Source organism: Sphaeramia orbicularis, chromosome 16 (assembly GCF_902148855.1).
Source record: "Sphaeramia orbicularis chromosome 16, fSphaOr1.1, whole genome shotgun sequence".
Classification (NCBI taxonomy): domain Eukaryota; kingdom Metazoa; phylum Chordata; class Actinopteri; order Kurtiformes; family Apogonidae; genus Sphaeramia; species Sphaeramia orbicularis.
In genome coordinates this window covers 22,322,053-22,349,315 of record NC_043972.1, presented here as the reverse complement: position 1 = coordinate 22,349,315, position 27,263 = coordinate 22,322,053, and the positions used below count along the sequence as shown (strand labels likewise).

Genomic DNA, 27,263 nt, shown 5'->3' with positions numbered 1-27,263 from the left:
AAAAAAAAAAAAAAAAAAAAGGACCGGACTGATGAATTTGTAGGTGAAATATTCTCAGTACCTCAGCCTTTACCTTTTGCAATGGCAAAAAAGTGAAATTCAGGCTCTGGGAAAAAAATAAACCACCAGTTTCTTAAGATTTGACAAGTGTTCTAATATTTTTGCACACCACTTTATTTATTTATTTTTTTATTTATTTTTTTATTAATTGATTTGTCTGTCTATCTATCTAGCTATTTAGCACAACAACAAATCAAACATTAGGACAAACAAAGAAACAAATTGTGCAGGTGAGATCAGAAAACCCAGTGGGGCTTATAAAGTTAATCTCACCTCATTACAGCACTAGCTTAAAGAAAGACAATGGGAATAAAACAATAATATCCGAAATACAACAAAAATATAAACAAAGAATAAAAGAAGAAGAGTATGTGTAAGGGTGGGAAAGTGTGTGTATGAGGAACATTTAAATTTGTTGAATCAGATATGTCCTAAGCCTATACTTAAACTAAGTGAGGTAGACTGAGATGCGATTAGAATATAACTGTTCCAATGTATTGGATGTAGAGACATGAGCTGAATAAATTCATACCAACAGACCGTCAGATTTATGTGACCACTAGAGGGAGTAGTGAGTCAGTCTGCTGGTGATTTCTGGCTTTACTGTGGCTGTTTTCTGTCTAAAAATAGAGCTAAGCTAACAGAATTATAAAGTAAACTATCAGCTCACACGGCACATGAAGATCATAGACACAATATCATTTTGGCTGACTTGAAATTTGAAGAAGAAAACTTGATAATATCAGATTACAGATGAGTGTAAACAATGAACTTTATACTTTAATCAGTGAGTGATAAAGTCTGTGGATACATAGTGTTGATTCATTGGTGGTTTTCACAGCGCTAGGTGTGTTCTGTTATGAGCCTCAACCCTTCCTGTTGAGAATTTGGAATATCAATACTACATAGAACACCATTAAATGACAAATCAGCTTTGTTTTCATTCCAACAACAAAAGCACAAAAATGGAATATGTTTCCAACCCCTTCGTATTTGTTATTTGCTATGACAGTGTTCTGATCCTGGTTTGGTTTAGACCAGTGGTTCTTAACCTTGTTGGAGGTACTGAACCCCACCAGTTTCATATGCGCATTCACCGAACCCTTCTTTATTAAAAAATAAAATATGATTTTTTTCAAATTCAAGACACAGGTATATGTTTTACTGGTGCACAAAATGAACCGTGCATTAACATCACTGTGTTAAAAGAACAAAACCAATACAGTGCATGAACTCACAACAAATTACATACCTTTTCACAAAGACATGACTTGTTTTTAATACTACCACACTGAAATGGTTTTAATTTTTAACCTTATGTATTCCAATAATGAACTTATTGTATTCATGATATTTATCATTTTTAACATTTTAACACACACCCATCACCTAATTTCCATCAGGCTACAATAATAATGAATATTTACTACAAATCAGTGTGACTTCTGCGGTTTTCATTTCATCTCGCTCCGAACTTTCCGAACCACGCAATTTTGACATTAAAAAAAAGATAATTGCATGTAGTGTATCAAAAAAAAGTTCTCGTTATACTCCTTAAGTATTTTTGTGATCATTGTTTTATTACGGCACTAGCTCGGCTTTAGCGTACTACGATTTCTCCATCAGCAACGGTGCGTCGGTCGTCACATGATTGTAACTGACCAGTGCAGTGACCAAAAAATGTAAACAAATGCCACACATGGCTGCCTCCGTGGATAACAGGAAGTAGCAAAAGTCATAACAACAATGTGGAAAATACTCAAATAATTCATCGTCAGACGAGTGGAAGAGATTATAAACACTTTTGGATGTGTTGTAGTGCTATAAGCAACAACAATACACCGCGTATATTGGATGTCAATCAGAGAAAGAGTCTCCGAAGCCGTTTGTTTACATACACAGACCTCGCCCGACACACACACCTGACTAATGAGTCGAGTGTGTATCTTGACCTCCGCCGAACCCCTGAGACTGACTCACCGAACCCCTAGGGTTCGATCGAACCCAGGTTAAGAACCACTGGTTTAGACAAAAACAGCTTGGTTCGGTTTGTCCTGTGTTTAAGCCCCATATTTAGTTATTCCTCCATATTCACCCATGACCTCCTCCTTCTAAGGTCTGTCACTAGTTACACTCAGATTCACATGGATTTATTGACTGACTGATGAAGGGCAGCAGATCCAGTCCATAGATCAGGACATCATCAGCGTATCAGGATAATCATCTCAGCCTTTACAAGGTTAGTGGTGCAAATCTGACTCAAAACTGAATTTCAAAAAATCATGGGAAGGAACACTACTAGGACCCAAAAAAAGAGTTTGTTTGAGGTGGTCTTTGGAAAAAGGGATTCATAAAGTAGATGACAAACAGGAAGAAAACTCCAAGGCACTCTGTTTAAGTATTAAAATGTCTTTATTCTCTGAGAATAAAGGCATTTTAATACTTAAACAGAGTGCCTTGGAGTTTTCTTCCTGTTTGTGATAACTGAATTTATTTATTTCATAAGTTGCCTTTGCACATTAGGCCGGTTGACTCACTTCCTGTTTTTAAATCCTTGGTTTTATGTGCTTATAACCCTTTTATGTGTTTTATTCATGTACAGCACTTTAGCCAACTGTGTTGTTTTTAAAAAGCTTCATGAATAAAGTTGGATTGGATAAATATATGTATTTACCCATTATTATTATTATTCTTAATTTGTCTTTTTTTGTGTTGCAAGACCTAAAGGTTATAACAAGACAAAAACTACTTGAATGACACAAGACAACAATGGCATTTAAGATGTAATGAAATGAAATTTACCGAAGAGACAATGATTTGCACGTTGAAATGAAGTTATTACCTCCGCCAAGGAACAGCAGAGGTTGTTTTCACTGGGGTTTGTCTGTTTGTTAGCAAGATAACTCAAAAAGTTATGGATGGATTTGGAGGAAATTTTCAGGAAATGTTGATACTGGCATAAGGAACAAATGATTAGCTAAATTTTGGTGGTGATGGGGGAGGGATCTGCCTTGGCGGAGGTCTGCGCTCTCCGAGTGCTTTTCTAGTTTTCATTATTTTCAGTCTGTTGTTTTTGATTTAAATTAAAATGGATTAAAAGTCTTCACATTATCAGTTTGCTTTGCACAAAACAACCACAAGAAATGTCTTTAAAGGACTGACTTTATACTTGGAGAACATTTCAGAGCCTCTTGCAGTAAAGAATCAGTATTTCTACTAGACGAAACTACGTGAGTATTTTTTCCAGCTCTAATTACACGGTTCTCTCTCCGCCTTCTGTTTCCAAAGCTCCTCCTCTTTGGCATGGTTCCTCTCAGTATTTTCCTGTGTTTTCTAACTGGTGGTTTCTTCACTCCTGTTAGCAGAAAGCTGCAGCTCTGTCAGCCATCTGGACGCTGAACGAGCTGGCAGCCGAACCGAGCTGAACGACGACTCTGGCAGCCGAGAAAACGAGGAGGAGGAAGAGGAGGAGGAAGAGGAGGCTTTCCCACTGTCCCCCTCCAACCATTGTTTCTTTACAAACTTGGCGTCACTACTCTTCTTCGCCATGTTTGTAGAGACCATCCAACACGACAGGAAGCTGAATACAGTTCGCAGGAAGGCGAGTCGTCCGCTGAAACCGCTCTAACGAGATCAGCAGCAGATGGAGAATCTGTCCAACTTCAGCTCTGACGGTTTCTGTTTCTTCATCTCTGCTCGTCAGCCTGTCGAACAACTCACCATCCAATATGCCCACTTATTTTTATATTCGTTTACTTCTTTCATAATGAAATTCTGCGTAAACTCGGAGATCTGAATGTGTTATACATGTTAGAAAAAAGCATCTGAAAGCATGTGAACAGACTGAACTCTAAAACTGAACGGCAGAGTTAACGCTAAAGTGTTTTTCAGTTTCAGTTTAGTGGGATGGATTTTTAGGCAGCTAACAAATGGAAGCTCCAAATTATTATAAAACCTAGATTATAAAAATTAGATTGAAGAACACAACAAGGAAATGGCAAGATACAACAAGATCAAAACAATGTAAGTTGTTGAGTTAACACCTGTAACACTTGTTTTTAGCAGCTTTAGTCAGTTGTGTAGGATTGTTTTTAAGATTTTATTGATTACTTATAATGTTCTTCATAGTCTCGCTCCAGTTTATATTTTAGACCAGGCCTACAAATGTGGCACAGAACCAACACTGAGTGGCCCAGCCTGCAGTCCAGCCAGATATGCTGAAGGCAACTTATTTTGCAAGATTTCTGAAAATCCTACAGTATTTCATACCCTGAATGCAACACTCGGCAACATCCATGTAACCGAGCAACAGTCTATCCACAATGAATGTTTTGAAACATGGCCAGCAGTGTTGACAAAAGTATTGTAGATACTGAGTTTAAAACATGTCCTTGTCAACACTGAAATATAGTTCTGATGATGAAAACCATTGATTTAATGCTGACTGAACTCACAAATATTTATTCTATCTTTAAGTTAACCCTTTCATGCATGAATTATTAAAAAAAAAAAAAAAATCATTCTATTACTTAAAATTAGGCTAAAGTTGAAATGAATTTGAATTTTTGAAAATATGGTTTTATTAAGAAGATAATTAACCTTCTGAGACCCAGGAAAGTACAAGTTTTGGCTTTTTTAATTAAATAATTGCCTATATTGAAACATTATGATAGAACACTTTTTTCAGATGCTTTTTTAAAATTTATTTATGGAATGTCCTTTGCGATGGAGAGGTTTTTTTTGTTTGTTTTTTTAATAAAGCTGTGAAACTCTTGCCCACAAACGTAAACACAAACCCATAGCTGGGTGTCAGGAGGTTAACTTTATGAAATCACAGAGCAAGAGCAGTCCAAATTCTAGAACTAAGATGATACTTTTCTTCATTGTATTGCTCAGGGTCTATAGAGGCTGCCTCCATGTGCTTTGGAGAATATTGCCTTTAAAACCCTTTGGAAAGTGCGCTTAAACTATGTATCTACAAATGTGGACATCATGCATGAAAGGGTTAAAATGAACTTATGAGCCAAATGTTATGAGCCTATTACTACTCTTGTTCAGAATAAAAAAATACTAAAAATATGCATGACAACTGTAATCATTAATTGCTGGTCAGATGAAGAGAAAAGTGGCTTTACTTTCCACTTTCTACTGCATTCTCTATGATTTTTTTTTTATTCTGCATTTTCCATTATTGTTGCAGTTTCGATTTCTTCTTACATCAGTCACAGACACAGTATTATCTTGAATATATCATCATCTGTACTAGGATCCAGTTCCAAACAGGTTTTGATTCTGAGAGAATATATTTCAATATAATATGATTATTTTAACCTGTAAATGTGAAGTATAGTATAAATATATATATGAGTCTAAGTGCACTGAAACCAACTCAATGTAAAATTGACAGAAACAACTGTGAAGCCGACGTTAAACAGGCAAGAAACAACCATCTTCTTATGTCAATTTTTAGCCCATTGTACCATAGTATGTATGTATGTATCTCAAAACCAACAAGTACATTCTTGTGTGTGTTTGTTTCACATAATTAAAACAAAACAGTACAACAAATGACTATGAAATAAATGAATATCCATGTCCATAAAACTGCACTTCTGATAGGGAGAAGAATGAATGAACTTAGACTTCACCAAACAAACTGACAGATAGATAAACCCTCTCATACATGGATGCATCTAAAAAGCAGGAGCATTAACTTCACTCCATTCATTTTTTTTTTTATTTTACCAGTCTCATAAAACCTAGGAAACATCACTATCTGTACTTTGTTGCTTTGGAGTGTCCTGTTTACTATAGGGTCAACCCCTGTTGTCATAGGGTCTGGTGAAAAGAATCAGTGCCCATAGATCTGCATGAGAAACAGCAAGATGTGACAAGAAACGACTCAATTAAAACCCTTCTTATATCCTACACACAAACAGTTTTGTATCCGCTGAGGTACAGAACAGCTGTGAGAATGCCCATCCTTATATGTATGTCTTTTCAGCAGTGGGGTGCATTTCTACTCAAAGACGCATCTATGACAAACCAAGAGGAGACAAGGGGTTAAAAAAAGAGGATGATCATTGTCTATAATGAGTAATAGTCAAGTTAAAGTTGGATATTTGGTCCTTCAGAGGTCGTCGGGGGATCATTCATTATATCAGTCTCAGAGGTCTTCATTAGTTTTTAAGACACTTCTGTTTTACAAATGCAGTTTGCACAAATTATGAAGATACCAACTTCATATTTTATGCATGTTTTAATGTCACACGTACACTTTCCAGGGATATTTTTATGATAGACCTTTTTATACATGAGCAATATGTTTGTGAAATATAGTTTTTTTAAGTACAGGAATATTTTTCTACATTTTTAATGTCTCATAAATTTTTTAAAAAAAGGCTAATTCTTAAAAAAAAATGCTTAGTCACCATAATAGTACTACCACATGAGATATAAATATGAAACTTTAAACATTTAATGGTGTTCCAATTCACCAGGCAGAAGCAGTTCTGAAGCAGTGAGGAATTTATTTCGTTTTTTCCAGTTTTCATCAAGCTATAATTTGACAAATATGCACCTGTGGATCTTCTTTCACTGAAGTTAAAGACATTGGGCTGGATCTACCAAAGGTTTGTGTGTATAAAAAGCAAAAAAAAAAAGTACAATTTTAATTTTAATTGAAATTTTTTTGTACAGTTAGTACATTTGCCACAATGAATATGCAATATGGGGGCGTTTACACACAACTGAGCATGTGCTGGGAGGAGAAAATGTAAATATATTAATTTAGCACACGCAAAGAGATTTATGAAACCCAAAAGTAATTTTGCTCATAGAAACTGCGTCTGTATTTACCACGTCTCAAATGGAGGTTCAAACGGGTTGGATGCATAATTGCGCACACATGGAAGTGGTTAGGAGACATTGAAATGATGAAACGAGATGCAGAGAACACATTTTTCACCCTCGTGTGAACATTTTTGGAGTGACGGAAGAAAAAATAATTGAGATGTATGCCCCCCACACACTTTACAGGACTCTTGTAAATGCTGCTTTTCCACTTGTTCTGATAATTGTGATTAAAAATAAGCACCGACATTAGGCTACAGTGTGACAACATTATAGGCGCCTGACAGTTATTAATTCAACAACCCCCACGGCCCCCCCACCTCTAAAATGAATCTGGCGCCGCTGCCCAGTAAAGCCATTTTAAAACTTCTAGATGAACTAGGGGATAATTTGGGACCAATCACAAGGAGAAGTCACACAATACCTTCTATGACAAAACTCCTCCAACATTACATTTCTGTGCATCTGGATCATTCCAGTCACTGTTGCCATTAGTGCTGGTGTATCCCAGAGCCGTTTTTCCAGTGTATTGTCTCCATGACGACAACCAGTAGCGCACGCAAAATCCTCCTTTAAATAGAGCGGTCTCCAAGACTTTGCACCTGTTTTCATTTATGCAATCACTCTTAGTAAATCGTCCACAAACCGCAGTTCAGCCCCACACACAAAATTCTAGACTGCGCACACAAATTAGTACATGCAAATTGGGATCCAGTCTATTGTGTATTTGAGAACCACTCTTGAAAGTTATGAATTGATCAGAAGGAGGAGTTGTTGAATTTCTATACAACTCATTCTTACAGGAAAATCAGCGTCACAGCTCAATCTCTTACCAGTAAATGAAAGTATGAGGCTGAACTTTTGCATGGCGTTTACTAGGACTAATGACAGTATTTTGTGACAGATGAAGCCAATTGGACATGGTCAGTCAGGAAAATTAATTGAACTCTGGTGATTTGAGGTAGATTTACCCTATGTGGAGTTTGATGCACAATATTAATGTTAACTCTGTAAATGTTTCCATATTTGTTGATGCATCTGTTTTAAAAAGCTGTAGAATTATGGGTGACTTTCACTTTCAGGTAATAACTTGAAAGTATTGCTGTTCTCTGAAAACAGCTTGTCTTCATCCTGAAATGGAGCATATATAGCACCCAATTAGTTTTGTTGTTTATCCTCCCTGCAGGAATCTCATTATTATTCGGTTTATTTTCATTGACATTTGTTATTTTTTTGAATGAAAGAGATGGTTACTTTAAAAAAAAAACATCTCAAAACGTGAAAACAGCTCATTTTGTGCCTGAGGCTTAAGAATAAAAAATTTAAAGTTGTTTTTCTTGTGACAGGTTTTTATTCAGCTTTGTTATGTACGTTGTGTATTATAATGAAGTGTGAGCCGAGTCATTTGACAGATTCAGTGATGTACTTAAGAGTAAAAAAAAACGGATTAAAGCTGCCAAATGCACATGGAGCCGAGCAGAGGAGTATATTTCACTGTCAGGTGCAGTTTCCACAAAAAAAGACGTGGAAAGAAAAACTGAAGAGAAGCCAGAAGTTGACTTACTGGGGTTTTTGTTGCATTGAGGCACTTTCAGGATATAAAAGTCACTCAGGCTCAAACTATCATTTAGACTCAGACTAACTCATGTGAGCGATGATCGACAGGTGTCTCGTATTCACCTGAACCTGCCACACATCAGATACAGTCTGCAGTTTCCTGACAATCAGCTCCGACAGGATGAGATGGAATTACTGAGACAGACTCTGAAAAGAGTGACTCGTACTAATTGAAAATATAACAAAATGAAACTACATAAAGGTGAAAAAACAGAAAATGCACAAACAGAAGCACTTAGTTCTAGATAATTACATTTAAAAGCAACAAAAATCAAGCTCTGATTCATATAAAAATGTAATTTCCAGAGAACAACCTCAGTTTGTAAATGCTATTTGTTCACAGCGATACTAGAGTTAAATCCGGGCACAAAAACAAGAGCATGAGACTTTAATCTCTGGCTCAGAATAAGAATAAACTTTACTTTTATAGCACTTAAAAAACAGCCTTACAAAGGGCTTTACAACAAACATAAAACATTAGGATAGAATATTGTTCTGTGTGGAAAAACAAATACAAAAGCAATAAAAGATTAGTAAACCTTGAAATAGTGTACGATTAAAAACCATAAATAAAACAGCACGAATAAAAACAATAAAGGCACAGTGAAGAAATGAAAATAATGTTTAGAAGCTTTTCTATTATTATAATGGATGCAGTTTTGGTTGACTCCGTTGGCTCTCATATCATGGTTTTACACCACAACAGACCGAAAATAAAACCTAAAGCTGTAAAACCCCACAGTCGACGTCACATGCAGCAGTAACAGATACAGTCAAATCCAGCTCAGACCAGATCCCTGTGGTGTGAACTCAGATTGTCAAACCTCCGCTGGCTCATTTTTGAACATAGTGTTATTTCGGAACTGTAACCAGGTGGTACTAAGTCTTACAGTGGGAAAAGTTTCAGAAGATGTAGCCAAATCAAAAAGAAACATGACTTAAGGATAACATTAATATGTCCGTTAGGTATTGGTAGGTAGATATAACATAAAAGGTCACAAAAATAAACATTTACATCAGGATAAACACCAAATAATAATAATAATAATAACTTTATTTGTATAGCACCTTTAAAAACAAAGTTTACAAAGTGCTTTGACAGAGGGCACAACAGCAGGATACACGAAGAAAATAAAATAAAAACACTAAAACAGAAGCAACACAATTAGAGAGATGTATGAACAAGTTAATTATCAAACAAGATCAAATTTAAAATTAAAACTAAAAATTAAGGTTAAAAAGGCAGTAGACATCACATAAAAGCAATTCTATAAAAATGTGTTTTAAGAAGTGATTTAAAAGATGTTACTGATTCCGCAAGCCTTATCTCCTCGGGCAGGCCGTTCCAAAGTTGAGGGGCCCTGATGGAAAATGCCCGGTCACCTTTTGATTTAAGCCTCGACTTCGGAACAGCTAGGAGCCCTCTGCCCGAGGATCTAAGGCTGCGTGCTGGCTCGTAGTCAATTAACATTTCTTGTATATAACTTGGGGCCAGGCCCATTCGAGCTTTAAAAGTGATCAGTAAAATCTTAAAATCAATTCTAAAACATACAGGGAGCCAATGGAGGGATGCGAGGATGGGAGTGATATGATGGTGTCTGCTAAAACCAGTGAGAAGCCTAGCTGCTGCGTTCTGGACCAATTGGAGGCGAGACAGTGATTTTTGGCTGATGCCGGACAGAAGAGAATTACAGTAGTCAAGTCTGCTGAATATGAATGAGTGGATGATTGTTTCTAGGTTGTGGTGTGGGACTATTGGTTTGATTTTGGAAATTTTGCAAATCCATATTTGTGTCTTGTTAAAAGGCTGATTTTTGGTTCTGAGTGGAAGAAACCACACAGTTAATTGTGGTTTTCATAAAAGATGACTGAACATGATGCAAAAGGATAAAAACTTGATGCAAAGCAAGACGTAATGATGAAACCCTCCTACAATGCCTGGTTTCAGCTAAAAACGTACCTAAGTCAAATTAAGTTAAAAAATGCAACATATTAAAACATTTGTAAGTGTTTTACATGAAAATAGACAGATCAACCCAAAATATAAGAGTAATATTCATCATTTTATTGCCCGGTCCTACTTTAAGTTTACATTATAACAGCTCCTGATGGCTGAATTATTATATAATATCCTATTTTCAGCCATTTCAGTGCAGTCATTCACTTAACATATTTTCTACACACAAATTTTAACAAACTAATTCAATTTGTTTCAGATATAAAACTTACTAAATAATAATAATTCAGTGAGGGTAAAGGTGCATAAAATAATTTAATAAAATAGAAAATTGAGGTCTATGGTGTGACTTTTTACAGTGTAAACAAATACCAGTACAAACAGACAACATTAGACACATGACAACATGCAGTACAAAATGTACAAAAACAATACTTTATTTGGACCAAATAAGTCTGATTTTTACATTGATCTACAGTTTAAAGTGCAGTATTAGGTTGAGTGGGTTTAAGGAAAGGTTAAATCTTCTCACAGTATAGTTTCAACATTGACAAAAAAGATGAATAATTCAGCGGAACAGAATAATTCATAGACAAATGCTGTTAAAATACTTCACTTCTAGCGATCAGTGTTCATTTTGAGGTCTTTTCATATTTTTGGCTGGTGCTGCTGTAATTTCAAACCATTTTCTCTTTTACAGAAAATTAATAGACACAGACAAAGCGGCTCTCATTAAGTAAAATGATGACTCTCCATGAGGTAAAAAGGCGGTGGAGGAGGGAACAGTTTTAGAGTTTATAAAGGCTTGTTTAAGCTGTTTGAGTTAAACCCTGGGCCATTTCTTTTTAATCAGAATCATTTCAATGTAATGTAAAACAGAGGAGTTGCTGATAGCAGAAGCTTCATTCATATAAAACCAAATTATGATCAGAAAAAGGCAAAGTTAGATTAAAGTTGTATCAAGTTGTAATCATCTCTTCATAATGTGACCTTCGTTTTTGCACTTTTTTGTCTTGTTCAGTGAGTTTTAGCGGAACAGATATAATACTTGTACTGAAGGATCTGCTTAGTGTTAGTTTAACAATACAAAGTTTGTTGCACTGGTCTGTTTTATGAAATTATTTATGACATACAGTACACCGGTCTGGGACTGTTGTGTTTTAGATATTGGCCCATTTAAAGGGTGGCCTTTTATTGTGTCCGGCCTAAAGCACACCTGTGCAATAATCCTGCTGTCCAATAAGCATCTTTATATGCCACACCTGTGAGGTGGATGGATTATCTCAGCAAAGGAGAAGTGCTCACTAACACAGATTTAGACACATTTGTGAACAATATTTGAGAGAAATAGGCCTTTTGTGTACATAGAAAAAGTTTTAGATCTTTGAGTTCAGCTCATGAAAAATGGGAGCAAAAACAAGTGTTGTGTTTATATTCTTGTTCGGTGTAGATTTTATGTTAGATACAGTTGTCCCTCACTATGATGCGGTTCACCTTTCGCGGCCTTGCTGTTTCATGGATTTTTTTAGTGCAATTTTGCTTGCTTTTTTTTACAGCGTATGAACGCACATTGAGTTCTGCGTCCTGATTGACTAAGGGAGAACCCTCGCATTGTGTTCTGCTTCCTGATTGGCTAAGGGACTGCAGACCATTGTCAATCAGTCTCCTCTGTGCCGTGTCTCCTGTACAGTACAGAATGCGTTCGGCTTGCCAAATAATATTCCAATAAATAATAAATAATAATAAATAAAATTAAATAAATAATATTCCTTGCCAATAAATATTCGATTGCTACCCATAACTATGTTCTTCACTCAGAAAAAGACACCTGCACCAAGGCCTTCAGTGGAAAAAGACACTACAGCGGAGCGGCGCCAGGACGAAGAGGCACGGTCAGAGGAACTGTGAAATACACGAGTCACTATTAATAATTTCTTATATGTCCAACCTAGTAGGTTGATCACTAAAATTAAATTTGTTATTTCTAAAAGCTATCATATTTATTTATAGGAAAACATTTGTTTTTATTTCTCAAACAAATGTTTGGGCCTGAAAACAGGTTTTGATCTTTGGTTTCATTCTATAATACTGTACTTATTTTTTAAAATCTACAAAGGTTTGAACTTTGAGAGTGTTTAAACAAGAGAGAAATGTGAGAAAATGTTAATGCCTGTCTGAGAAAAGTGTAGAAAGTGTGTGGTGAGGGGTTTTACAGCCTTAAAACATATATAATAATTGTAAAAAATAAAGCTGACTACTTCGCTGATTTCGCCTATTGCGGGTTATTTTTAGAACGTAACCCCTGTGATAAACAAGGGACCACTGTATAGAGAGATGATTTTTAACAGCAGCAGCAAAGAAGGAAGAAGAAAAACCATCTTATATTTCTGTGTTCTGCTGAAAGGTGCAAAAGTATTGGTCTAACTACATTTTTTAGACTCCTCATCTGTTTGTGCTGCCCCCTTGTGGCCAACACCTGCATATATACACCTTTAACCTCTATCTTTGGGCTCACCTGTCCTAGCGTGCACTCCACCGACCCCAGGAAGTCAGCCTCCTTCAGCCCGTTGTGGCTGTTGTTGATGTCGTAGAGTTCAAAGCGCAGACGCTGCACCTCTTCAAAATAAAAGTCCAGTGTGAAAACCTTGGAGTAGGAGGGGTTTACGCAGCTGCGGATCACCTCCGTCCGGTCCACCTGCAAAACAAACGCAAGACAAAAAAACACCAATATGAGCCATGACGGCAGAGTTTCAGTTCAGGCTGACAACCTGGCACTTCATCAGAATCATCAGAGCTTGCATTCTGAAAATGAGATGCTGATTTACTGAAACACCATCCAAACTAGTTAGAAAGTGAAGACAAAGAGAATTTACTCCAGATCCAAATTAGCGGCAGGCTGCTGTGAGGCTCAAACAGTCAGAGACGCCTCAGCGTCTCAGCGTCGGTGGCAGATGGCGAACAGGCTGGAGCTCCTCAAGACTTCAGCTTTAATTGGATGAAGTTAAAGTTTGTCAGAATCAGCGGAAAAGAAATCCAACCACGAGTGTGAGTGCAAACCTGATGTCCTGCTAATGGTTCGGTCGACCCGCTGGACGTCTGCCTGATACCGACTCTGGCCTCACACTGTTTAGTCACTTCTTCCTCTTCACTGACTCACAGCAAACAGACACCATGCATCCAATACTGCTACCATTATTCAGTTGGTGCAGTTTTAGTTCAAGAAAGTCCCAGAAAATCCCACTGTGTTTGGTATATTAATGTTTTATGCCACCGTCCAATTTGATGAACCTCAAGATATGCTGATGCAGAAAAAAATTTGCAAACACATCTCAGCAGTTGATAGTATTTGTATGGAGATTGTTTCCACAAAAGACAAATTAACATCTTTGCACAGTGTTGGAGACTTAATATGTGTGCACACCTGTAGGTGAGCTTCAGCAGCTGCTTCATCACAACCCAGTCAGCAACAGATTTAAAGTGAAAAATGCAACCCTGATTCCTGGAAAATAGGTTTTTATGCAACTAGACTGCAGCAGAGAATTTTTTTTAGAGGAATTGCTTCAAGTCAGAAACAACTGGTCTGTGAAGAGGAAATCAAAGACTCACAACAAGAAGAGTCGACCCAATGAACATCAGAAAACCTACGGGTTTAAACAAACTATAAAAATGACTCTGTGCCTCAAGCTTTTCAGCCATTATTGTAGCTGGAAGTAATTAGACATGAATATTGGGAGATGAGATAATGGTGAGGTACTTTGGTGCAGTTTCATTTTAGTGCTCAAGAAATGACCATAACAAAATTATCCCATGAGGAGAAGTCAATTACTGGTGGAGTCGTCTGCTCCTGTACTATACTTTCTTTCTTAAATGAGGCATCAATCAGGTTCAGAACAGGCTAAAGTCATTAATTAACTGAAATACAGTGATTAGTGCAATTTTTTATACCAAGAGTTTCACTTGTAATCTTAAGTTTGACCATCTAAGACCTAAATAGCTACTCATATAAAATATTTAGTAACTTTTAAACCACAAATCCTATCGTACACTTAAATAATTAAGGCAAAATACAGTTTCTCAGCTTCTTAGTGACATCAGATATGACGACTCTGTAAAGAATATGGAAACACTGTCGTACCCTTCAACACTGACTCACAATAAAACCCATGTAGCTTGACAAATGAATGTTTGTTTTTATGTTCAGTTAATGATATATTGTGTTGAAAAAGTCACTTTTCCTTTTGTTTTGATATAATAACCTTTGAATTTACTCTAAGATTTTATGAACCTCTACATGATCAGTTAATTAAATATAGGATAATACCTGATATTCATTGAAATATGCAAAAAATGCAGAGGATAATATTTAATCAATGATAATAAGTCACTTAGGAAAGGTTAAATGTAAATGTAAATGAGTAAACCTGATTTGGAGGTTGCCACAATAGTAGTTCTAGGTCTTTAAATTCTGTTTGCGCTCAGAATTTACAGCAATGCATCACTTCATGATATCTATTGACATAAATTGCCACTTTATTTACCTTCCCCTGAATTGGACGGGACAGAAAAAGATCTAACAAAGAGACATGAAGTATGAAGATGTTAAACACCTCATAAAAATTTATTCTGTATAAAGAAACAATTAGACAGATTCAGTAGGAATTAATTAACATGATACTGTTAGCTAGCACTAAAGTTCACTTCTTCCCCTTTGAGACTTGCAACTTAATTTATCAACTTCATCCACTTCCTCTGCTCTTTATTGTCACGTGTACAGTGTTATAAAGAACACTGGATGTGTTTTCTACCGCAGTAGATTCAATACAGAGGAATGAACAGGTTTGGACCTCGGAGTAGGAGGTGACGTCTCAACTAAACCAGATATTTGGTATGTAGGCTAGTCTATTCCTGGATCACTTCTGTTTACTAATGCTGGGTTCAGCCTCCATGATAACAACTGAGTTCTCATCCAACAGAAAAAAGAGAATCAGCTCAAGTTGGAAATGATGAAAGAGCATCAGGAGCAAAAAGCATTGGTTTTATCTTGTGTTGTATGTTAGCGTTTCAACTTCATTGTCAAGATTTTATTCTCAACATTCCACCTTTATTCTCTAAACTGTGTCATTATGATATAACTCTTGATGTTTCTTCTTCTCAGTTTCAACTCTGTGTTTTCTATTAAGTCGTGACATTTATTTGTAATCGTTTCAACTTTATCCTTAACATTTTCAACATTTAAACCTTAATCTCAAAACACAAAGTGATCACCAGGTTCGTACTTTTTACCCACAGTGCACCTCTGTAAATAACTTTTTATTGAGCTCTTTCGTCATCATTGTTTAAATACCTGCTGAACTAACGACATTATCTCACATTTATTTGCTGTGTTCACCGCCACTTACTTCAAGAGCACATCAAATAAGTGTTTTCCCTATAAACGTTCATTAAAGTAAGTTTCCTGCTGCAGTGTAGTCTCTGTTTTTTCTTATTTCAGTTACAGTTCAGAGAGCAGAGAAGTACAAACACAGTCTCCAAAACTTTAAACTTGTTGGAAAGTTTTTAATTATCATGTTGTTGTTTCTAATTATCGCGCTGCTGTCTGCATCCTGCGGTGTTTTGTTTTTTGGTTCGGTGTTTCCTCGTCTTCGGTCGGAGTGGATCCGCTCTCCTGGGGATCATTAAAACTTCACCTCATCAGCAGAGCAGGTCACATTGTCTGATGTGGGCGCAAAAAAACCTGATCCACCTGAGTCTGAACCTCGATACTTAACGAGTCGGAGGAGAAGAGACGACGACGACGGAGCCGATACTGACTCCACAACGACAACAACAAAGGCAGCAGTGATGACACGACTCAGAGGAAACCGCTCATTTAACACATTATTAAAACACTGAAACAGAAACCGGTGTTTGATTCTGTAAAGACACTGAAACTGCTGACAGAATGATGGCAGGAACAAGTCATACCTGATGACAACAGCTCGTATTTGGGATTTTTTATTTTGCTGCCTCCAAAATTTGAGAGTTTGGGCTTGTTTTCTAGTCACAGTTGGGGTTTTTCTAAACCAGGGGTGTCCAGTCCTGGTCGTCGGGGGCTGCTATCTTATATGTTTTAGATGTTTCCCTCTTCCAGCACACCTGAAGGTCATTATCAAGCTTCTGCAGAGCTGGATCATAGGCTTATCATTTGAATCAGGTGTGTTGGAAGAGGGATACATCTAAAACATGCAGAATAGCGGCCCTCGAGGATCAGATCTGGACACCCCATGGTCTAAACTAAACAAACTAATTTTACCTTAAGGTTTACTGGGACTTATTAGCTATGAGCATAACATAACTATAGAATAGAGACCCAAGCAATATTATGGGGACCCCATTCAGACCAATGGGTTGGATTGGAGGTGAAGAGAAGAGTACAGGCGGAGTGAAAGGTGGAGTAGGTGGAGAAACAGGTCAGGAATGATGTGTGACAAAAGAGCATCTGCAAGAGTTAAAGGAAAAGTGTAGAGCAGGGGTCCTCAAACTTTTCCACACCAATGACCCATTTATCATTAAAAAAAAAAAAAAAAAATCACGGACCACCTAACCAGCCGGCAAGTTTCCCGCTCCCACTCTAAAATAAAAAGCCTTGTTAAACAGCCTATATTACAATATTATTGTATTTTGTAAATTACAAATTAAGTCTGCAGTATAGTACAAATGGTGCTAACAGTTGGATGCTAACAGAATGTCTTTGCACTTTGTTGCTAACATTGGTCGCTCTTTCTCCAGCTTTTCTCTTCAGTCACCGATCCATTGTTGTATTTTAGAACTGTTCAACTCACTTTCTTTCATTTCACTCTTCATTTCTGATTAGTTAGCTATTCTACTTCATTTTGGCCACAATTCACAAGTCACGAGAGGTCTTCAATATGACAATAGGTAACCTAGGTAACCTAACTGTATAGAGATGGTGACGTAAAATGTTGGTTTGCACAGAGAAATTCAAGTCTACTCTTAGGTTTATTTAGGCCACATTTGTTTCACTTTTAATTTAGAAAACAATTATTTGTACTCGTAACTTTGCTTTGGAAGTCAGATGAGGGTGATTTGAGAAACACTGATATAAATTTGACTTTTTTAATGACACCCTATTGCGGACAACTTGGGGGCGCTCCACACTTTGAGTATCACTGGTGTAGAGGATAGTAGTGAGAACAGCAACATACGGTTTACAGATTCCTGGAGGCAGAGCTGATGATGTTTAGATTTTCTTTGGGAGGATGGACAGGATTAGGAACGAACATCAGAGGGACAGCTCAGGTTGGATGTTTTGGGAACAAAGTGAGAGAGGTTAGACTGAGATGGTTCAGACATGTGCAGAGCAGGGATAGTGAATACATTGGTAAAAGGATGATGAAGATAGAGCTACCAGGTCGGAGGCAAAGAAGAAGAACAAAAAGGAGATTCATGGATGTGGTGAAGGTGGACATGTAGGGGACAGGGTCAGACGGAAGCAGATGACTTACGTTGGTGACCCCTAAAAGGAGAAGCCAAAAGTAGTAACAGTAGTAGCTATAGCAAAGGGACGCCCAAAGTCCCACCCCTTCCCTTATGCCCCATGGGCCATGAGTTCAGAGAAAATATGAATGGTGGTCAATAATAAAAGACAAGTAATTTTTTGATCATGTCATGCCACAGTAAGAGGGTCCTGGGTTCAATTCCAGACTTTCTGTTAGGATAGGGTCTTGACCACAAAGCGATTCAGAAAACTAATTAATTCATTGTGCTACCATTCTGACAAGCAAAAACATGTCTCCTTCCTAAATTTCTGCTAACCATAGTATGGATACCTTTGGCTTTAGCGCTAAGTATCCTTAATTTAGAGCAGCTCATTGTTTGGTCACCCATTAGTTGTCTGGGTTTATTCTGCACCGAAGGACGCAGGGAAACACACTGGTAACACTGAACACTCAGGCCTTTTATTTCCTTCTTCAGACGCTGTGCTGCTGCAGTAATAACACTCTTGTTATCTTACACTACCGCCAACCAGCACCAACATCATAACACACACACATAACTATAACCTCCGACCCTCTCCATTTAAGGACATGCACACAACTCCCATAATGCAGCTGCCTCTACTCCCCCTAAGGCTAAGCTGGTAACAAAAAGTTGCAGTTTGTGGCAAATATACTAAAGAAACATCTAGTTTTGTGCATCTGTCTTGCATGTGACACACATTGTCAACACCACAGCAGGTGCTGCCTCGACACCTTTTACTTCGATTTTCAAGAGCGAAGTGAGAAAGTACAAAAGAGGCAATGACCACTACAAGTCTGGTCCTGTTGAAGCTGCAGAGACACCTTCAGCAAATCACAACAACTCACGGATGGAGAAAGTAAGAATTTTATGTCATTCAGGTGTGTAGTCATGGCGTTTATGTACAGTCACAGGGCGTGTCTGAATATCAAGAATGTAGAGTACAAGTCTTGCAAACTCGGTGAGTACAATCTTGGTAAGAACAATTTCAGAGAACGGACCTCCTAAGAACATAAGTCTGTCTGCAATTGAATGGCTGGTACTTGTGAATTTTCCTGCGGGTCTCTGCTGTATTTCTGCCATCGGCTACAGGACGCATTTCCCTCAAATCACCACAGCGTCACTCATTTTGATTTCAGTACATTTGTACAACTATTTACATGTCATTTATACAATTTGTCAGTTCTTCAAAACTGTATTACATTTCTTTGAATCCCATATCATGATAATAAAGACGTAGTTGTCATTATTCTACCTCTTGCTCGTGTTCTAACATTATATCACATCATCTCATTACAGTCATCTACTCCACTGAACATTTCTGAATTACACAGAAGCCGCTGTAGCATTCGAGAGTAGCATGAAGTGCATCCTGGGATATTTCCCACCCAAGTCTACACGAGTCACCAACCAGTGCATCCTTAGTTTAAGCTAGCAAACAAGAACGACATCTGGGTATTCCATGTGTTCTAGGTTTATGCAAACTTTGAATTGGAACTGTACTTGGGCCCTGACTGATGATGTTTCACGAGATCACAAGAACGGAAGAACAGACAAGAACACATATTGAGAAACGGCCACAGTCTGATGGTTTGATAATTTTAGCAACAGTTCTGATGGTGATTTTCTTAACTTGTAAAATTAAATAAATGATAATGGCATCATTCTAAAACACCACTGACTGAAAAATAATTGTTTTCCCCAAATTCAGTTAAGTCTGACATCATGACACCTTAAAATATCTGGGTTCAAGCAGTCAACCTCAGCAGAGCCTGTATGTTCTAGGTATAGTCATTTACTGTAGTTTCTCTGTTTACTACAACACCACTTAGGTGTAAGTAAGGTAAATTACATTCTTATTGTTAGTGCACTTTTTAATAGTCAGTGTTTTACCTGCAGGTAAAGTGAACCTGAAACACTGAACAATATTACTGTAATTTATTTTATTTGTTTCTTAGGTAATCTATGGCACTGCAATTAAACTTGTTATTCATTTGCATTTATCAGAAAACTAGATTGTCTTACACTCTGTCACCAGCAGGGGGCAGCCATGTTGAAACAAGCTAACTGATGATGTCTTAGTGGGTTCACCAGTAGGAGTTACTGAAGTAAACACGTGGTTATTGAGATAACTGTGGGTCATAACTCACATTATGTGTCAAAATAAAATGCTTAGAATATTATAGTGATACTACATTATTTATGATCCCAGGTGATTTACCATTTTGATGGTAGGCAGTAAAAAGACACTGTAGAAGATAGTGTGCTTTAAGTATCTGATGAAAATCTAAAAAAGCTTTGATCAGCAGCTGGAAAACATCACATGACATTTCTGATCTGAAAAACATGTGAACTAGTGATGTTCACAACCTAACGTCTTCCTGTTTTACAGCGAGTCAGCCAATCTTTCATCTCTGACAGTCACCAAAAGTCTCTTGTCTTTCCTGTTGCTTTTATTCTAACAAAATGAAGGCAGCAGAAACGTTAAAACCTGACACATGTATGTTCGTATTTGTCTCTTGTGGGCCGAGGATTGTGTAGGCTGTGTGAAACCCTGCAGCTGAGGTGTGAAAACTTAAAGTGAAATTTTACAGCCTTTAATTTTCTGCTATTAAACACAGATCTAATGGAGATAAAAAAAAATAAAAAAAACCTGAAATCACAGCCTGAAAGATGCCACAGATGTGTACTCACTCTAATACAACAGATCTGCTCTGAAATATTTCTAAGTCAGCAGCTTACATCAGCAACATTAACCTCGACTGCAGATGTGTATATGAGCAGGTCAATGTCCCATCAGTCAGATCAGACCATTCTGCTCATTCTGATGTTTTTTCATCTAATGCCAATCAAACACTGGAAGACTGACACATTATTGTAAAGACATAAAAGACTTCAGTGTGACTCCCTCTCACATCCAAACCCTTTGGGCTCCATGCACAAATGTTTTCATATTTTCATCTTAAATGTTTTCTTACACAGAACAGGAGGAGGAGGTTAATACCCTGTCCACACTAAGGCCACGTTCACACAAAACCACATCTTTTCCCATCCAAACTTTTTCTGTTGTTTTCAAAAAAGTGCTCCTTAAACCCTGAGTCATTTCAGGAAATATCTGCATCCACACGAAAACACTGAAAACGCCTGAAAATGATGTTATACAAATGCCAGGCCTGTATGAGGTGTTGTAATGCTCACGCAAAAAACTGAGAAGAAGACGTGGAGCATGCGCATGAAGTTATCTTGGTCGTACCAGGTCTGATCCTCTGGTTTCCTCCTGGTTGCCCCTCTGGTTGCCCCTAGATCCAAGAGCATGGAGTGAATATTGTTAGCTATGGTTGTTTGTTGTTCATTGTAATGAAAGAGTAGCCGACGATTTTGATTCAGTATTTCCAATAAGCTCAATAGCTGTTGTAACACGAGCACTAACTCTGTAGTCCGCCATTGTTGTTGATGTTTTGAAGTGGCATCTTGCTTATGGGATGAAAGGTTAGAGAGGTGGGGCTATGACATCATCCTTTTAGAAAAGTTGCTGTTTGGTTGTACCGGTGTTTTCAAATGTATCCACCCTGGGACCCGGTTTCAAAAAGTTACGGTTTCAGTGACTGAAAACATTGGTTTCATGTGGAGGAAAGGCCTATCCGATACAAAACTCTTGCGGATACAACCGAAACCGTTTTCGTATGGACACAGCCTAATACAGATACTTTACAAATCAGATATTTTTCCCTATATTTTTCTCTTCTTATTCACATCTAAACAGCACTTGTGTCACAAAAACCCAGATTTTAGTAAATTATTTCCAAAGTGAAGATTTTTAAACAAACTGATTGGAAAACAATGGCGTCACACCACTTATTTTTTACCTTTGGGAGACAGACCGGAGCAGTGTTATGGACAAATCTATATGATGTAAAGAATACACTTTCATAACCACAACTAACACTTGAGGAAACTTAAGTTTATACCTGAACTTGTTGCTTCTTCACCTTTATGACAGATTAAAGCCTCCGTGTTTGATGTGTCAAGTATTATCCATAGTTTGAAGTAACACAACAGTTCATCTGAGCATTTGTACCAGTTCACCGCAAAAATCAAAATCTTACTAAATGTATTTTTCTCATCTCTGGTCAAAATATCTTAATTCAAGATTTTTTTGCTTCATTCAAGCAAAAAAAAATCTGCCAATGGAAAAAATGAAAATTATCTTGGTAAGATTTCTTGAAATAACATTTTCAAGATCTATTGGCTAAAAATAAGTTCTTATATCTCACTGAAAAGTTACTCTTTAGGTGATTATGTGTTATTTTAAGTGTGCTGAGATATTTTGACAAGAAATGAGAAAAATACACTTCGTAAGATTTTGATTTTTGCAGTGTTTGTGGTCACATTAGAGGTGTGGTCTTTTCTTTTCAAGATAGAACAAGAAAGGATGTGTTTAGAAAAATACAGTATGAGTGTTAGTGTGGACATGGTATAAGTAGAAGGGGGGAAAAAAAATTCTACAGGCAATTTCACATAGGACTAAAAACACATTTTGTTCTTATCAATGTGAGTATGTAATGAATGAACCTAGTCGCTTTCAGCAAGTCTAAAAATTTAGAGGTAGAGTACACAGTTGCAAACTATTTTTCTTCAGTTTTCATAAAGCAAACTCATTCTTTATCAATATTGGGCTATTATTATTTCATCAAACATGTTATCTGTTCTTAGTCCTTTAGGAGAGGTCTAGAGAAAATGCAAATATATTGATGATGAATGCTGGAAAATGTCCTAAATTGTGCACATTTGTTAAGCTCAAATGTGTCATGCATGAAGCCCATTGTGTCATAAGTCACAAAAGTCAGACAGATTCAGTTTTAGGCAAGTTGTACTGAAATAACATATTTATTTGTTCAGGATTTGACTATCACAGTGTTCTTTGTCATGAAACTTTGCCACCTTCAGTTGTTAGAGCAGCAGATAGATGTAAATAACATCTGTCCACAGTCTTTGTCCATTTTTCACAGAGCTTTTTCATGATTCTCAGCATGATTGTCATTTCACAGAACAACATTTGATCCAACAAAGCTTTTAAGTCTCCCGCTGCTTAAAACTCTGAAAACTGGATGTGACACAGTGTGACAGTCTGCATCTCAAACACAAAAACACCCTCCTTTGTCCAAGTCAGTTTGTCAGACGGAGACAAAGTGAACGTACGACTTAAAAACACACTTTCAACCAATCACGTGGCTCCTCAGAAAGAGTTTGGAGCCTCTAAACGATGACCTGCTGTCTCTGAAACAGACTGAAGTAAAAAGTAAAGAAGGCAGTGTGAAAATAAACATGGGATAAACTGAAAATATAAGTAGAGAGTAAATGTCAGAATGCTTCATCTGCGTCTGTATCAGTGAATTTTGGCTAAAAATACACAGGAAAATGTAAAGTAGGGCAGCAGAAAGCAGGTCTGACCGAGTCACACCAAACCCACCAGAGACACTGAGACCGGACGGATGCATCAACACTGATCTGTGCAGAAAAACCACATTAAAACCAATGAATCAGAAGGTAAAACGCAAAGTAAACCCCATTATTGTTTGATGACTTGCATCCTTTGGGGGGGATCTAAACCAGACTTTAAGGACGCATTAGGACGTTCCTTCTCTGTCGGATTATAATCTCATCTGACACTGAAAGCCTGGAACAACGACAAGGACAAGACTCAGCATAAACGCCACGCCTCGACAGACTGAACGCATCTAAACACTATCAGGCCACTTCAGTCAGCCATGAACCCACCACTTACAGCTCAGACGTTCTTTACTGTTTTTACTCTGCTGCAAATTCCACTTCATCATCTTGACATACCCAGTGGTCATCACAATAACTTTATTTTTATACACAGATGCACAGATTTATCAGCCGAACTTGGCTCCATTCAGTTCCAGCACCAGTCAGCATGGGCTTTTCTGCGTGGAGTTTGTATGCTGCGTTCAAAGACATGCATCTTAGTATGTTAATCGGTTAATCTAAATTGCTGTGAATGTGAGAGTGAATGGTTGTTTGTCTCTATACGTGCCCCATGATGAACTGGCAATATGTTGAAGGTGTGCCCCACCTTCACCAGTCCGTAGCTGGGATAGGATCCAGCTTCCTGATGACCCTCTCAATAGCCACTTTTACACAGAGATCCTGGAAAAAAGGTGAGATGGTGATCCCACCTTTTTTTCCACCATTGACCGATTTCCACAGCCAAGCCAAAGGAGTAACAGAGGTGAGAGAGGCTGGACTTTTACACAGCAGACCTACAATCCAGAATCAAAGGGGTGGTAACGCAGCGTAGTGTGACGTATAACTTGCATGTCGGAAATACCCGAGCATAGCTTCTTAGTTAACCTCTCCAGAGTCTTTCACTGTTCCACAAATGTTAGCGTGGATAGAGTCCTCTGCCCGAAGTGACAACAGCTCGCAGAGCTCGGCGTCTCCCCAGTTTGACATCTTTCTGGTTGTGTTGATATGTTTGTTTATTGTACACGGCCCACACTCATTTGTAAATCCCCCTCATGTGCAATACATCATCAAAACGACACCTTGGTTGTGGAACAAGAGGTGTTACTTTTACATAGTGTTCCTGAATCGTGATTCCACCTTTATCACAGCTCTGTTACTACCTCCAGAGGTGTTTCAGAGGACCAAATGATCCCACCATTTCATTTACACAGATGTCATCCTGGAATAAAGCGCTGTGTAAAAGGGGCTATTGATTAAGTGGTTCAGAAAATGAATGATACATGACCCATTTGGATGTTCAGAGGCTCCATAGTGAATGTGGGAACACCATCATCTACTACAACATTGATTCACCAATAAAATGCATATAATTTGAGAAATGACAGTGGTTGTAGACACTTCCTGTTCAGTTATATTTTTTTGCTGAAATGGTCATTTAATTTACTCTGAGCTTTCATGAGCATCTACATCAGGGGTGTCCAATCCTGGTCCACGGGGGCTGGTATCCTGCATGTTTTAGATGTTTCCCTCTTCCAGCACACCTGATGGTTGTTATCAGGCTTCTGCAGAGCTTGATGATAGGCGTATCATTTGAATCAGGTGTGTTGGAAGAGAGATACGTCTAAAACATGCAGGATACTGGCCCTCGAGGACCAGGATTGGACACCCCTGATCTACATGGTCAGTAAATTAAACACCAGAAAAAGAAAAAAAAATGTTTTCACTGAAAAAATGCAATGCATTTATAGTAAATGGTAATAATGGTAATGAATCTTTTAGTAAAAGTTAAATGTTGAGAAAAATTCATTTGGAAGTTGCCTCAAAAATAGCCCTAGGTCTCTAAGGGTTAATGCTTGTTGCTACGTGGGGGTGACCAGTCTATAGGGGGCGCAGGGGTGCCACTCTACTTAAAATTATTTGTAGATGAGTGGCTGTTTAAGCATATGAATTTTACCAAAAATGTCCCTGAAGTAAAAAAACATGTTTAAATTATTATGATATAGTCTATTACTCATCCTGTGTCCTGTACTCCATGTCAGCATTAACTGAAGTTGTTTTTAACTGTATTCAATTAATTTTTCTAGGAATATGTTCACTTCCTGGTCACTGATACTAGACAAATAACTGCGTGTGACTATTAAAGCTTTTGCTGATCTAACACAAAGTGGATAATTAACCTCCAAATGTCTCAGGTAACTTTTGTCTTGTTCAGCCTGTTACACCTCCATTTATCTCCTCCAACTCTGGGTTTCACACATGGAGATGGAGGATAAAGGGCACTTGGCTATTTGGCCTTGTGGGTAATGAAGGATGTTACAACAGCAGGAAACCGGTGGTCGAGTGCATGGGCCACAGGTCGATCTGAAATTTGAATGAATTACGCACATATGTCTCAATCAGTTAGTGAGAAAAAAGTGTGAGAACATTCATATGCAATAATATGTCGTTTTAAGGGATCAGTGTTATACCTCTATGAAGCTCCACTATTAGTTTATTATCATCATGCTGCTGCTTGTGAACATTGATCCACCACAAAAATAATCTGAGACCAACAATTTGTAAGAAAGTCTGATTTTTTTTCCTGAGGCTCCCAAGTTAATATTAAACCAGTCATTCTTTTCTGATTGTATCTTTTTGCTGAACACTGGTGGTGGACCTGGACGATGACAACGACAAAGTCTAAAAATAAAAACTTGAGGTGTGGTGGGATTTTTGTAAAATGAGTTCTGGCATGAACAAACAGGAGCTTCACACCAGCACTGCCTCTGAGCCCGGCCGATGAAAAAAAGTAAAGAACAGCTCTTTGATGTGACAATAACTCCGAGCTCCAACCACGATGCTCATCTGGTTTTAATTGTTACGACCTCGGTCCCTAATCTAGACATCAGAGCCGGTGTCTCCTCTGCTCACATATCTTTGTTTACTTATTTATTCCGAGAGCCAGGAGGCATTTACTGAAATAATAACCCTGTGATATGGCACTAATTTACATGAAGAAAGAGGTGATGATATGAAAGAGGAGTTCTGAGAACACTGCTGCAGGTCAGAGGGGGAGAAATTTAATACATAGTTATTAAACACAAACCAGAGAAGAGTTTGAACCAGGTCTGAACAACAAAAGAAGGATGTGAAGAACAAAAGCAAAAGTTTCCTGTTGTGAAACCTGAGGCCAAAAACCTGAAGCTACAATTAACAACACCAAAACCAGAACTTAATAACAACATATTAAAACTAACCAACAGGACCAAAACTATGACCTGATCATTTGAAACCAGTCGAATGTAATGGGATGTTTCAGGATCAAAACTAACCTGCAACTTCTGAATTGGATATGTTAACACCTAAAACAAAAGACATCTAGGTGTCCAGGTGATAAAGCAATCATGTATTTATGATCATGATATTCATTTTGTTATGTCTTTAGAGTTTTCACTGGCAGATAACACCCTTGAAGTGTTTTTATCATATTGAATTATAGTTCAGATTGGACAGCACTGGCTTTAATTAAATTAAATCAAAATAAGTACATAAAAAAATAAGTAAATCAAGAAATGAAAGACTAGAAGTGTGTTTTGCATCAATTTTATCTTGTACTACAAATGTTTCAGGTTTTTAAAACAACTTCAACTTGTTTGTGATACCAAAACTGCACTTAGCTGTGGTTAGCTCACTAGTTAACATTAGCGGATTTTCGCTACCAGGTTTGTATCAGCAATCTGATTTGTTATACAAGAAGGCTACGCATTTTGCAAAAGAACAAAAGACTGAG

General features: G+C 37.6%; 1 protein-coding gene across 1 annotated transcript in view; it reads right to left on the bottom strand.

The window, feature by feature from the left end:
* Positions 1–27,263, bottom strand: part of cpne4a (copine IVa) — a 143,363-nt gene that overhangs the window by 80,851 nt on the left and 35,249 nt on the right. The window contains exon 3 of the mRNA XM_030157841.1: positions 13,002–13,181. Within this exon, the coding sequence (XP_030013701.1) occupies positions 13,002–13,181 (180 nt within the window). The remainder of the gene's footprint in view (positions 1–13,001; positions 13,182–27,263) is intronic.